This window comes from Cnephaeus nilssonii (genome assembly GCF_951640355.1).
Source record: "Cnephaeus nilssonii genome assembly, chromosome: 10".
NCBI classification, from domain to species: Eukaryota; Metazoa; Chordata; class Mammalia; order Chiroptera; family Vespertilionidae; genus Cnephaeus; species Cnephaeus nilssonii.
Genome location: NC_137081.1, coordinates 41221192 through 41233227, shown reverse-complemented (window position 1 = coordinate 41233227; position 12036 = coordinate 41221192). Strand labels below are relative to the sequence as shown.

The following is a 12036-nucleotide window of genomic DNA, read 5'->3' as shown; positions in this document are numbered from 1 at the left end:
TATTCAGAAAGGAGGTGACTTCATTGGGCTCGGAATCCTTATGGCAACCCTTTCTCTTACCATTCCCAAGACATTATGCACATTATGCAGAAAGAAACTTTAATTCTGATGGTCAAGTCTGAAATCTAATCCACTGCTGAAACGGTTATGGAGAACTGTCCTTTGAGATGCCCCTAACTTCAAGTGCCAGTCTCCAGAAATGAAGTCAATCTGTAGATAAGCAAGAAGTTTTGGAACAGTGTTGGGTGATTTTATCCGTAGCAATAAAAAAACTGCCTGGCAGAAATGGAAAGAGACCATAGGTTGCAACTCAGCTTTAGCATTTACTAGCTGCATGACTGACCTTGGGCGAAATTAGTGTCTCTGGAGCTTCAGTTTTTTTCATCTATAAAATGTGGATTACTTGAGATCTAGCCTCCAGCACAGTGGGAGGCACGAAGTAGGCGATGCGAGCACGACCGCTATACTGGTTATAGGGAAGGAATCCGTTTTGAGTTACTTTAGTGACTGCAGGGAGTGAGGGCAGAAGGGGAGCAGTATCAGCGTATTCAGGGCAAGGATGCAGCTGGTTCTGTCAGGTCCAGTAGCACCGCCCACGCCTCTTGATCCGAGGCTTCTGCCCCCAAAGCTACTCCCGAGGCCCAGGCCACTACCTTGGGTACTGGGGCAACTCGGGGGCGTTTGTGGTTTGGGTCCCGCTCCAGCACAGCCCGAGCTGGGCCAGTCCGGGGATAGTTCAAACTCACCTGCTTGGCAGGTGCACACGGTCCGAGGCGTGACCGCGAGGGCGGGCGGGCGGGCGGGGTGGGCGGGAGCTGAGAATGTAAAGCTCCAGGCGCATGGCACCCGCCGCCCAGTCGCCGCGGTGGCTGCCGGGATGCGCCGCAGCGAATGGTCGCGCCGGGCGCCGTTCTGAGTGACCTTTCACCCGCGCCCAGCGGTCCCGGACGGCGGCACAAGGCGGAAGCCATGGCGGAGGCGGCGGCTGCAGCAGGCGAGACGGGCGCGAGCGCGGGCTCCGGTGCCGCAGTGGACCGGGACCCGGAGCGGGACCGCGCGGGGCGGAGGCTGCGGGTTCTCTCGGGCCATCTGCTGGGCCGGCCCCGGGAGGCGCTGAGTACCAATGAGTGCAAAGCGCGGAGAGCCGCGTCGGCTGCCACGGCGGCGCCCACGGCCACTCCCGCCGCGCAGGAGTCGGGCACCATCCCCAAGAAGCGGTGAGTAGCGGCTCGGTGGAGCGACGGGCAGCGAGGGAGCAGGCCGCGCCTTGCGGGAGGGCCAGGCGCGGGGGGAAGTGCAGTAGCCCCGGGGGGCGGAAGGCTCCGGCCCCTGAAAGTACTGACACCTCTCCTTCCAGAGAGGGGACCCGGCGCGGGAGTGTTAGGATGGGGGCGAGTGTCAGGAGAGGAACAGACCTGAAGTCTTATGGGGGGAGCTTTGAAGGGGACTCTTTCCTTGGCTTCGTCATGCCAGGAATTCAGTCTCTATCTTGAACTAATACTTTCGGGGCCAAGATCTTGGAATGGATAGAAGAGGTTCTGTTTTGAATCTTTAAGTTGGTACTGGAGGGTGCATCTCCCCTAACTGGCGCAAGGGAGAAGCGCTGGTTCTGGGAAGAAGGCACCGACTGGTTTTTGCTTAGGGGCAGGGTCTTCTGCTTTGAGGGAAGAAACCTAGGGGGGGGGGGGGGGGGATAAGAAGTAATGAACTTCAGATACTAGATAGTGATTTTTAGGGTGTGATGGTAGTTACTGAGGCTGAAAGATCTTAACTTCCTACTTTTTTGGAGAAATCCTAAAGCTCTGATGAAAGCTGCGAGAAGGTATTTTCTGAGATGTGACTTGGTCAGCGTGGATTAACTTGGAGAGTGAAAAAAAAAATGCTGCAAATGATTGTGTGCTTTCATTGTGCCAGATATTGTGCTAAATATATTATTTCTTTTACTCTTGTCTCCAAACAATGAGATAGGTGTAGTTATCTACCATTTTACAGATGAAGAAATTAAAAAGATTTACAGGCTGCTGCAGGCTTGACAGATATACCGTGTGGCAGGTTAGAATTCGAAAGCACAGCAAATGAACTTTAGGGTCAAGTTCTTAAGCTATACTGCTGTTGGTGAACTTATTAATTCATCATTTATTGAGTCCTTCCTTAGTACATACCGATTGTACTAGGAATACGGAGATTTAAAAATGCATTGTTTGCTTTTAAGGAACTAACAGTCTTGTAAGATAAAGTTGTGTAATACAGTCTGATAAGAAACTAGCTGATAATCATAGCAAATGATCACTTAACCCAGTTTTGGATATGTATTTGTTAGGGCAAAGGCTTTCCAGAATAAGGATCGTCTGAGTAAATCTTGAAATTTGTGTTGGAAGTAGCCTGCCAAAGGAGAAAAGTGTTCTTGGCAGAAAAAGTGCATTCACAGATAAAGCAGTGAGGCAGGTTAGGGAACTGCTGGGAGTGAAGTGTGACAGAAAGGGGTGAGAATGACAGGGGATGAGGGCTGGAGAGACTGGGTCTTATTTGCGCCACTTTATGTGAGATAAAACATTACATTTGCCTTTTGGAAAGGAAACATTGGGGACTGAATGGAAGAAGGTTAAGGATATGGGAACATAGACCTGCGTTTGAATTTCCACTACACTTCCAGCTGCATGACTTAGGCAAGTCACTTAACTTCTCAGAGCTTCTGTTCCCCCATCTGTAAAAATGAAGACCATAATACCTGGTTGGCAGTTTGCTGTGAGAACAGAAAAATGTAGGGTTCAGTAATCAAGTGCTTAATGCAATGCTGGTTACATAACCCCTCAACAAATGGTGGATGCAATTTTCATTCAGTTCAAAGACAGGGAGACCAATTAAAAGACTTTTATCCTAATGAGAAATACTATTTGAAAAAATAATAGGAGGTAAATTTTTCATAACTTGGTTACTGAATGGTGAGGGATGGAGGAATCAGGATCATATCTTGGCCTCTGGCTTCACTTGATATTATATTAGGTATCAATGGGTTTAAAACTTAAGTTTTCCAAATGGCTTTTTGTACATTTATGTCTATTCATTCACATACAACTATGTGTGATTATATATTTACATGCAGGCTCACACTCTTAGAACTAAGTAGGTAGGTCAGGTGTATTCCTATGGTTGGATTTAGGGGCCTTGGTCTACAGTATTTGGAGAAAAATAGTAAGTCTTCTTGTAAGTCACATTGGGATAATGAATGAGGCTTCCATGGCTGAAGAGCATTGGTCTGGGGTCCCCTGTGTGGCTACACTACGGTTTGAAGGCACAGCTATAAACCATTGATGGCATAGATTAATTACAAAGGGTAGAAAACTCTATCTGGTCTTTGATTTAGGATTAGGTAAAATCTAGTCCTATACAACTGTTTTGAAGTTTGAATCAAAATATGAGGGAACACAAAAACTTGTATTAAATGGAACATAAAAAGCTTCCTCAGGGAGTGACCTATCCTATATAATAATCCTGTATAATAAAGAGGTAATATGCAAATTGACCATCACACCTCGCACAAGATGGCTGCCCCCCATGTGGTCACAAGATGGTTGGCAGGGGAGGGCAGTTGTTGGTGATCAGGCCAGCAGGGGAGGGCAGTTAGGGACGACCAGCCCAGCAGGGGAGGGCAGTTGGGGGCAGCCAGGCCAGCAGGGGAGGGCAGTTGGGGGTGACCGGGCCTGCAGGGGAGGGAGGCATTGGGGAGGGGCGACCAGGCCAGCAGGGGAGGGCAGTTAGGGGTGACCGGGCCGGCAGGAGAGGGTAGTTGAGAGGACCAGGCCTGCAGGGGAGGGCAGTTAGGGGTGACCAGGCTGGCAGGGGAGGGCAGTTAGGGACAACCAGGCTGGCAGGGGAGGGCAGTTGGGGGCAACTGGGCCGGTAGGGGAGGGCAGTTGGGGGCAATTGGGCCGGCAGGGGAGCAGTTAGGCGTTGATCAGGCTGACAGGGGAGTGGTTAGGGGGTGATCAGGCTGGCAGGCAGAAGTGGTTGGGGGCAATCAGGCTGGCAGGCAGAAGTGGTTGGGGGTAATCAGGCAGGCAGGCAGGCAGGCAGGCGAGCGGTTAGGAGCCAGCAGTCCTGGATTGTGAGAGGGATGTCTGACTGCCGGTTTAGGCCCGATCCCTGTGGGCCTAAACGGGCAGTCGGACATCCCCTGAGGGGTCTCAGATTGGAGAGGGTGCAGGCTGGGCTGAGGGACAACCCCCCACCCAGTGTACGAATTTTGTGCACTGGGCCTCTAGTTTAATATATTGTTCATATGGAACCGAGGTTTTCCTTTAAGAAAGACAAATGATGGAGCAAGAAGGAGCCAGCATGTATATCTAATAAAGTGAGTGTGACTGTATGTCAGTTGTTTTGGAATTGTTTGGTGATGTATGTTCTTTGTGTAACTTTTCTTTTATTACCTTGGATGATGTTATTGGTTGTAACTCTTTTTATCTCTTGGTTGGTTATTGTCATGGAATTGGAGGAGTGACTTCTTGAAACTCCATGTTTTCATTCCTCTTACAGAATAGCTATGCATATGTTAATTTATGCAGTATTTATGAGTAGTTGCTTTATGACATGCATTGTCCTGGGTATGGGAGGTAAAGAGGTAAACAATAGGCCTTGTCCTGAAAGAATTCACAATCTAGCAGGGGCGATACACATACCGGGACATGTTGGTTGGAGCCACTGTAGATATAGGTACAGATGTAGCACAAAGGAAAGAAAGTGATATACTCTATATGGGAGGACAGGGGGAGCTTTCTGGAGATGGTTTTAAAATATGGGTGATAGTGTGGCAGATTGATTGAATGGTGGGGGAGTTTGTATCAGGCAAAGGAAATAAATAGCATATAGCAAAGCAAAGGGGCATGAAAGTGCATATTGTATTTAGGTAACTCAACAATTTAGTATAGAAGTGGGAGTAAAGTGAAAAGAGGAGGGCTCTAGCAGGTCATGAGGCCTCTGGCCTGTAGGTCATCATTCATTCATTCACTCATTCATGCATGCATACTTGAGTGCTCACTATGCAATATATAGCAGTGAACAAAAACTCTGCCCTTATGGATTTATATTCCAGTTCAGCGGTCGCCAACCTTTCAGAACTCATGGACCACCGGTTGGTGACCACTGTTCTAGTTGGAGTGGAGATAGTGAACAAACAAGTAATATAGCACTATCTATCAGATGGTATTAAATGTAATGAGGAAAAATGAAGTAGCTGAAGGAACTAGGTGATGGAGAATCCTTTAAGGAATTGAGTTGGAAAGGAACATTATCAAATTGGGTTTGGGTTTGAGAGAAATCACTCCAGTTCAGTGTTAAGAATGGATTGGAGAAGGATGAGGAAGAACATAGGGAGATAAGTTAGGGTGGGCTGTTAAAGAAGAACAGGTGAGAAGTAATGAAGGATTAAACCAAGAGGATGGCAAGGAGAATATTTGGAAGTTACTGCATTAAGTGCTACTTAAAATTATGTGACTAAATGCCATGGGGGTTTGGAGATGGTGAAAATAGAAAAGGGATGACAGAATCCTGAGGAATGTGGACACAGCAGGGTTGACTGATGAAATCAAGTCACATGGTTTCCTATGAGTTGATTCTAATTACTTCCATCCAGGAACACATATTTTTATTATTTGAAGGGGTGATGGTTTACTTTTGGGCTCTCAGTTTTTCTTTAAGTGCATGTTACTCAATACATGGTTCCGTTATGATCTTGCTTCTGAATGCAGTTTTAGTTTCTTAAAAATCATAGTAAATGTCAGTTAAGTATGACATTTTTATGCCTTGGTTTTGGGTTTCCTTAGGTTTTTTTTTTTTAAGTTATTGTAATGTTATGACAAAGATAAGAAAAAAAATCCTTCATTGATACCCATTGAATTTGTAAACAGTGATTTTAAAGTCTTTGCAGTTTTCAAATGTTATTTCTGAATTTATAGGATTATTTCTGAATTTATAGGATTTCAGCTTAAAATCACATCTGAAGTTATTACTCAGTTACATTTTTTTAAATTTGTTGCAAGTCAGCCATTCTTACAGACCAGATTCTCTTAAATTTTATAAGTATATAAAAGATCATTTTTTGTTTAGCTTTCTAAAACAAACAAAAAAATAACATAACATCTGGCTTTGATTCTTTTAAATATTGTTATATTTCATTCTGGATCTTTCTGTAGTTGAAATATGCTTACTCATTAAGGAAGGCTGTTTCCATTTTAGGTAACTGCACTTACTTTTGGAAGGGAGTTTTGCCTTTTGGGTGAGATTTGAAGCTCTAGGAATCATCACTCACTAAGAAAACTTTTTTATTGCATGTAATATTTGGCCTTGCCAGCATATCTGAAGTTACTAACCAGAGGTTTGGAATTATAATGATGACCAATTTCTTGCTGGCAACTTCACTGGGACTCTCCAAATTGTATGTATAGTTGCCATGTTGATGACTTCATACCATGAAGTGGGGAATGTTCATGCATCCTAGGACCTTGTAAACAAATAATACGCATTATTTAATTTGTTATATTCAGTTTGCAACTTCCACTCAGATTGATTATATGGTTGGATTTTGCCTTTCTTCTAAAGATGTTTGAACTTTACAGGAATCTGGCGTTAGGGATATTAAAATGACACCCACTTGAATTCTGTCACTGTCAACTCAAATTTTATTAATCAGAGGTACTAGAGCTTTCTGTGATTATGGAAATGTTCGGTAATCTGTGCTGTACAATATGGTAGCCACTAAACACGTGGCCATTAAGCACTTGAAATATGGCTAGTTTGACAGAGGAGCTGAATTTTAAATTTTATTTCATTTTAAATAGGTATATGTAGCTAGTTATACCATGTTGGACAGCACATGTACAGATTGAAACCTAACTCATTATCTGTCCTTTTTCATTCCCAAATGAAGTTACTTTTCTGGGTTTTCTCACTTCTCATAGTATTAGTACCAATCCTATGGTCACATCCTTCAACTTTTAGTCCTGAACCACCTTTCATTCTTTTCTGTTAATATTAAACTGTCTTTTGAATTGATTTATCCAAATTAATAATTAATACTTAGTCACCCTGCTGCTCATATTTATCTCATCTGATCTTAACCACAGATCAGTAACTGAAGTTCATAAAAACTTGCCAGAAAATAGTTACTTGCTGGCTAGTAAGTGATAGAGCTTAGATTTGAGTTCAGTTCTTTTATCTCAAGTCTAGAGCTTTTTCCTTGATACTATACTGATATCACCAAGTCCTATTCATTTTTCTTCACAATCTTTCTCACATCCATTTTGTGCATTCAGCAAGAATTTATCAGTTACTTGTGTTCTAGGTGTTTGGGCTACATCAATGAACAAATGGGCAAAGATCTCTGTGCTCATGGAGCTTACATTCAAATGGGTGAAAAAATTAACCAAACATAATAAATAATTTAAGTTTGCTAAAAGGTGATGAGTGCTATGGGAAAAAGAAAAAGTAGAACAGAGTAAAGAGGTTAGGTTCAAATTTCAAATAGGAAGTCACTGGAGAACATGACATTTGAGCAGATTTTGGAGATGAGAGAGTTTAGTTATGTGGCTATCTAATTGAATGAGTGATCCAGGCAGAGAAATAGTGTGTGCAATTATCCTAAGGTGGCGTATTAGGAGAGTAACAGAGACAAGTGTAGCTGAAGTTAGTTCATAACCCCTCACCCCCAACCACTAAAGTCTGTACCTCTTAAACTTCAGCTTCTAATTTACCTGTCTCTCCTGGTTTAGGCTTTAGGGTCTATTGTTTTTGGAACCTTCTTTTTTTTTCTTTTGAGAATTGGGGAGGGGGCATTTGGCTATTGTCTGTTACCTCTTACCCATGATTTTTCATATTGTGAATAGTAACTCTAAAATCAGACTGTTAAGTATCATACCATCTAATATCTAGGCCTGGAGCCTTTAATTCATTTAAAACAGCTAGATGCTCTCTTGCCATTGCCTCACCTGTTTGAAACTTCATCTATCCAAGTTTGTTGGCAATTTATTCAGTGTTTTCTATGTGCTAAGCACTAGGGAAGATTAACACATTAATTTTTGCCTTCTGGGACTTACAGGTCTACCAAGGAAGACTGATGTGTCTTTTATTACTGCAAGGTCCTAGGTGCTATAAGAGAGGTATGGGAGGGAAATGGTGACTGATACAGCAATGGAAGGGCAACTTCATTTCAAAGAAATATAGATTACAAGTGTTTGGAGATCACCATTCTATGTCAAGATGTTAATGCAAAAATTATTAAATCTGAGAGTGAAAACATTGATAAGAGCATTTGGATGAGAATAGGATCTAAAGAATTTCTGTAGGAGAATATGGACAATATAATCCTATCTAATAAAAGGGTAATATGCAAATTAACCATCACTCCGTCACAAAGATGGCGGCACCCATAGCCACAAGATGGCGGCGCCCAGTCCTCTCAGCCCTGCCGGAGTCCCCCAGTCCTGGGGGGCGGGGGTGGTCGCTGAGAGTGGGCAGTGTGAGCGGCCTGGCAGAATGCTTGCTTCATCGCCGTGGCAATGAGGCAAGCGTTCCGCGCCCAGCCACAGATGGGCCTCTGGGCCGCGTAGAGCCTCTGGGCAGCGGGCGCAGAGTGGCCAGGCCCCACAGAGAGCTACTGGTGCACGGATTCGTGTGCAGGGCTACTAGTAAAGTATAAAACTGGTATGGCAGTTGGCCATAGTAATGATGGGAGTCTTCAACTACCTGGATAGCTTTTAGAAGTCTTATTTTGATAGCAGCAGAATATGTGGAGTTATTTTACAATTATAAAAAATATAAGGATAATTTATTCTGAAATGTTATAGGTTTTTGTTGCAGAAAAAATAAAATAAAATGAAGGCAAACATCCAAACTAATTAAGAGATATTCATTATAGCATCTTGACATTTTTTCAGATACGATGTGTGTGTATAAAGTCATGCTGTAATAATGTGTTTACTAGTAAACTAATTTTCACTCACTATCTTGTATATAACTTTCCATGAATGTGCAATACCTTCAGTGACTCTACAAGTATTGTATTATATGAAGGTACTATAAATTTAGTACCAACTGTATTAATTGTTTCCAATTTTTTCCTGTTATAAAGAATGTTATGATAGGCTTTTAATAATTAAATCTTTAAATATTTCCTTAAGGCACATTTTTAAGTAGAGTTTTAATGAGTCAAAGAGCATTGGAATATATCCTTCATTTATCTCAGTGGGCAGAAGCAGAAATAAAGGACAACTGCTTATTTGGACTTAATTCTGACCAAGAATAAAGAATTAGAAATGATTTGAATCCTAGGAAAAAGATTGCCATTGTGTTTGAGCAGGTTTATATCTTATAATTTAAGAAAGCAGCTTTCTAGAAATTCAGATTAAAAGGAAATTAGATGCTTTGGCCTGAGTTGCTAAGGGGAAACCAAAACATGACCACAGGGAGTCTAGGAAACAGTGCTTAACCCTGCCTGAGTCTCTGAGGTGGCGAGGAGAGCTCAGGCAACTGGCTTAGATGTGCCAATTTAAACCCTTATTGTTATCAGTAAATAATGTACACTCCACACTTATTTTGATGGCTTGTACTTCATGTTTGGGCAAATCCCTCTGTATGAGGTGGTGCACTTTAAGGATTATATTGTCAGCAGTTTTCTTTCCCCTCAACATACCATTTTGAAAACATTTAAACATATTGCAAAATTAAATATTATAACACATACCAACTAACTAAATTCTGCCATTAATATTTTATTATGCTTGCTTATTACATATCTTCCTATTAATCTGTCCTCTTCTCCATCCAGTATTAACTCATCTCATTTTTGATGAATTTTAAAGAAAATGAGGAGATTCATTTTTAAAGTAAAATTTCCTATATTAGCTTTCACCACTATTGGGGGGGGGGGGGAATTTTTAAGTTAATATCTCTAACCCTTTAATCTCTATTTTCTTGGTGTTTTCACATAGTTGTAATCTCTTCTTGAAATAAAATTTAAAAGTTCTATATTTTTAAAGTAAAATGAACACTTTTGTTCTCTTATATTGGGCTTGATTCCCAAATAGTATTTTGTCTACTTTGTCTTCACAAAGTATTTGTACCTTCACAACATAACTATTAGATGGCTAGTCTGATTTTGGTTTTATTTCCAATTTTTTACCTGATTCCTGTCATTTTTTTAAGAAAATACATTCTAGTTTGCCTTCATATTTTATACAAGTGGTAACCATTTTAAGAATTTCTTGTTTTGTAGTATGTGCATTAATTAGGACTTTCAGTGACAAATGTTAATTAATTTGAGTTAGGTTAAAGCAGAAAAGGGGAATTTATTATAAGAGTACAGGAGCACCAAAGAACTGGAGGACAGGAATGGAGCTTGGCCTCCAGCTGGAATTAGATCTAAGAATCAGAAGCTATCAGATTTCTTGCTGGCATTCCTTCCTTCTAGTATCTACTGCGTATTTCCCTAAGCAGATCAGCCTTTTCTGCTCTTTTGTCCAATGGTAAAATATCCACCCCTCTTCTCCAGCCAGTAGCATAGAATTATTGAACCCCCTTGTTCCCAATAGCTGGGTCAAATGTCTACTTTGCTCTAATCAGCTATTGCCTGGAAAGTAGTGGTGGTGCTTTTAGTATAAAAATTGCCCAGGCAACTAAATAAGCTGAACAGACCCTGGCCATCATGCCTTGAAAGATGTCATAGCCAGACCATCTGCTCATCTTTTTTGATGATTCCTTCAAGATTCTCAGAATCTTGCTCCATGAGTTATCCTGTTTATTTTCCTCAAGTCATCAGTCTTTTTTTTCTTTATTGACATTTCCTGCTTCTTAAAGGAATGTGACTAAGAGCCTTTGAAATTGTTTTCTGCTTATGTCAATGATTCCTGGAAATGGCCCTTAATAACTTAATTACAAAATTCCTAGTCATCCTTTTTTTTTAAATAAATCTTTATTGTTCAGATTATTACAGTTGTTCCTCTTTTTTCCCCCCATAGCTCCCCTCCACCCAGTTCCCACCGCACCCTCTGCCCTTACCCCCCCACTGTCCTCATCCATAGGTGTACGATTTTTGTCCAGTCTCTTCCCACACCCCCCACAACCCTTTCCCCCCGAGAATTGTCAGTCCACTCCCTTTCTATGCCCCTGATTCTATTCACCAGTTTATTCTGTTCCTCAGATTTTTAATTCACTTGACTTTTAGATTCACTTATTGATAGATATGTATTTGTTGTTCATAATTTTTATCTTTACCTTTTTCTTCTTCCTCCTCTTCTTAAAGAATACCTTTCAGCATTTCATATAATACTGGTTTGGTGGTGATGAACTCCTTTAGCTTTATCTTATCTGTGAAGCTCTTTATCTGACCTTCAATTCTGAATGATAGCTTTGCTTGGTAGAGTAGGTTCTTGATATTCATCACTTTGAATATTTCTTGCCACTCCCGTCTGGCCTGCATAGTTTCTGTTGAGAAATCAGCTGATAGTCGTATGGGTGCTCCCTTGTAGGTAACTAACTGTTTTTCTCTTGCTGCTTTTAATATTCTCTCTTTGTCTTTTGCTCTTGGCATTTTAATTATGATGTGTCTTGGTGTGGTCCTCTTTGGATTCCTTTTGTTTGGGGTTCTGTGCACTTCCTGGACTTGTAAGTCTATTTCTTTCACCAGGTGGGGGAAGTTTTCTGTCATTATTTCTTCAAATAGGTTTTCAGTATCTTGCTCTCTCTCTTCTTCTGGCACCCCCATAATTTGGATGTTGGTACACTTGAAATTGTCCCAAAGGCTCCTTACACTGTCTTCATATTTTTGGATTCTTTTTTCTTTTTTCTTTTCCGGTTGGGTGTTTTTTGCTTCTTTGTATTTCAAATCTTTGACTTGATTCTTGCGCTCCTCTAGTCTGCTGTTGGATCTCTGTATATTATTTTTTATTTCAGTCAGTGTATGCTTAATATCTAGTTGGTCCTTTTGCATATCCTCGCGGGTCTCACTAAATTTATCGGCCTTTTCTAGAAAATTCTTGAAAAACCTTA

The 12036-nt window shown here is 41.6% G+C and overlaps 1 protein-coding gene across 1 annotated transcript in view; it reads left to right on the top strand.

Annotated features, from left to right (window-relative positions):
• Positions 1–268: 268 nt before the first annotated feature.
• The window catches only part of AGPS (alkylglycerone phosphate synthase), a 126332-nt gene continuing 114564 nt past the window's right edge, over positions 269–12036 (top strand). Inside the window, exon 1 of the mRNA XM_079782053.1 lies at positions 269–1217. Coding sequence (XP_079638179.1) covers positions 892–1217 — 326 coding nt within the window. The 5' untranslated portion in view covers positions 269–891. The remainder of the gene's footprint in view (positions 1218–12036) is intronic.